The sequence below is a fragment of the Macaca mulatta genome, chromosome 16, assembly GCF_049350105.2.
Source record: "Macaca mulatta isolate MMU2019108-1 chromosome 16, T2T-MMU8v2.0, whole genome shotgun sequence".
In the NCBI taxonomy this organism is placed as follows: domain Eukaryota; kingdom Metazoa; phylum Chordata; class Mammalia; order Primates; family Cercopithecidae; genus Macaca; species Macaca mulatta.
In genome coordinates, this window is record NC_133421.1 from 65,500,898 (window position 1) to 65,502,477 (window position 1,580).

General features: G+C 51.2%; 1 protein-coding gene across 10 annotated transcripts; it reads right to left on the reverse strand.

The window, feature by feature from the left end:
• Positions 1-525: 525 nt before the first annotated feature.
• LOC106992352 (uncharacterized) lies at positions 526-1,221 on the reverse strand. Of its 10 annotated transcripts, none has more exons than XM_015119621.3 (2): positions 1,097-1,221; positions 526-961 (listed from the first exon to the last, which is right to left on the reverse strand). In XM_015119621.3, exons 1-2 carry the CDS (start codon positions 1,219-1,221, stop codon positions 526-528), a joined length of 561 nt encoding a protein of 186 aa, XP_014975107.1. The 10 variants fall into 10 exon arrangements, with proteins under 10 accessions (XP_014975107.1, XP_014975101.1, XP_014975106.1 ...); XM_015119615.3 differs by having other exon boundaries at positions 526-1,030; positions 1,076-1,221; XM_015119620.3 differs by having other exon boundaries at positions 526-931; positions 1,052-1,221.
• Between the last annotated feature and the right edge of the window lie 359 nt (positions 1,222-1,580).

The window sequence follows — 1,580 nt, forward strand, 5'->3', positions numbered from 1 at the left end:
CAAGAATAGGATTCATTCAGTTGTGTTTTGGGTGTAATTTCTCAGGAACTAAGGACAATCATTACAAAGCAACACAAAAAGAACATTGTATTTCTATGCGACAAAGGTGGAGTTTTATTCAGAAGCAGAAAAAAAAAGATACAGAAACATTGCTGTAAAAGGAAATACAGGGTGAAAAAATCAGACTTTCAAATCTGAGAGTGAGACATCCTTGCCCTGAGTAACCCTGCAAGAATTTCCACGTTTGGGACAGAAGAACTTGGTATCCATAAATACAAATATAGGGTATAAAACTTGATAAATTCTATTAATTTCTTGCAGTAAATAACATCTAATTTCACACTTGGGTTAACGTGGGGAACATATATTCTAGATGTATATCCAGGACATATATCCTAGATATATGTCCAGTATATGGACCCACAGTTGGTGGGAATGGCCTCTCCTGAGTTGTCTATGAGATGCACAAGGTCTGCTTCTGTGATAAGTGAGCTGAAGGGGAGAAGACAGGTTCAGGAAAGGAGCTCAGCAGCAAGAGGAGGCACAGCACAAAGGGCGGGGGCAGGTGGAGATGACACAGGTTGGGCGATAGCAAGTGGTGTGGCAGGAGACTCGGCCACAGACTGGACGCAGGCAGCAGCAGGGGCGGCAGCAGCTGGATTCACAGCAAGAGGGACGGCAGCAGCTGGAGATGCAGCAGCTGGGGCGGCAGCAGGTGGGCTGGCAGCACACAGACTGGCAGCACTGGGGCCTGCAGCAGCTGGACACACAGCAGCTGGGGCGGCAGCAGCTGGAGATGCAGCAGCTGGGGCGGCAGCAGGTGGGCTGGCAGCACACAGACTGGCAGCACTGGGGTCTGCAGCAGCTGGACACACAGCAGCTGGGACGGCAGCAGCTGGAGATGCAGCAGCTGGGGCGGCAGCAGGTGGTCCTGCAGCAGGTGGTCTGGCAGCACTGGGGTCTGCAGCAGCTGGACACACAGCAGCTGGGGCGGCAGCAGGTGGTCCTGTAGCAGGTGGTCTGACAGCAGCTGGGGCGGCAGCAGGTGGGCTGGCAGCACACAGACTGGCAGCACTGGGGTCTGCAGCAGCTGGACACACAGCAGCTGGGGCGGCAGCAGGTGGTCCTGCAGCAGGTGGTCTGGCAGCAGCTGGGGCGGCAGCAGGTCTCCAGGCCACAGCCCTGGTCAGAGCAGACAGAGCCACAACAGGAGCTGACCATGGTGTCAGAGGGTGCAGGTTCTGGGTGGGTTTCCAGGAGAGTGAGTTTCGTGAGTTTGAGAGTCTTCCTTGCTACATGGCCCCTTTTATACCCAGCTGAGGAGCCTTTGTGATTATGAGAAGATTATTTCCTTGTTTTTGTTTATATGACACAAATGCAATTACTAAACCATATTATTGTGTTTTTCTAGTAAAAAATCCTGTTATATAGAAAATGATTATTTCCCTTTTCTCACCCTGGTGTTCCCACATGAGTCAACTCTTGTTTTCCTTTTCTTGGTTTCAGTGTCACATGACTTCAGTCTCTGGGTATCATGTGACATGGGAGGGCCACTGTCGCTTGTCTGTTTCTCATCTTGA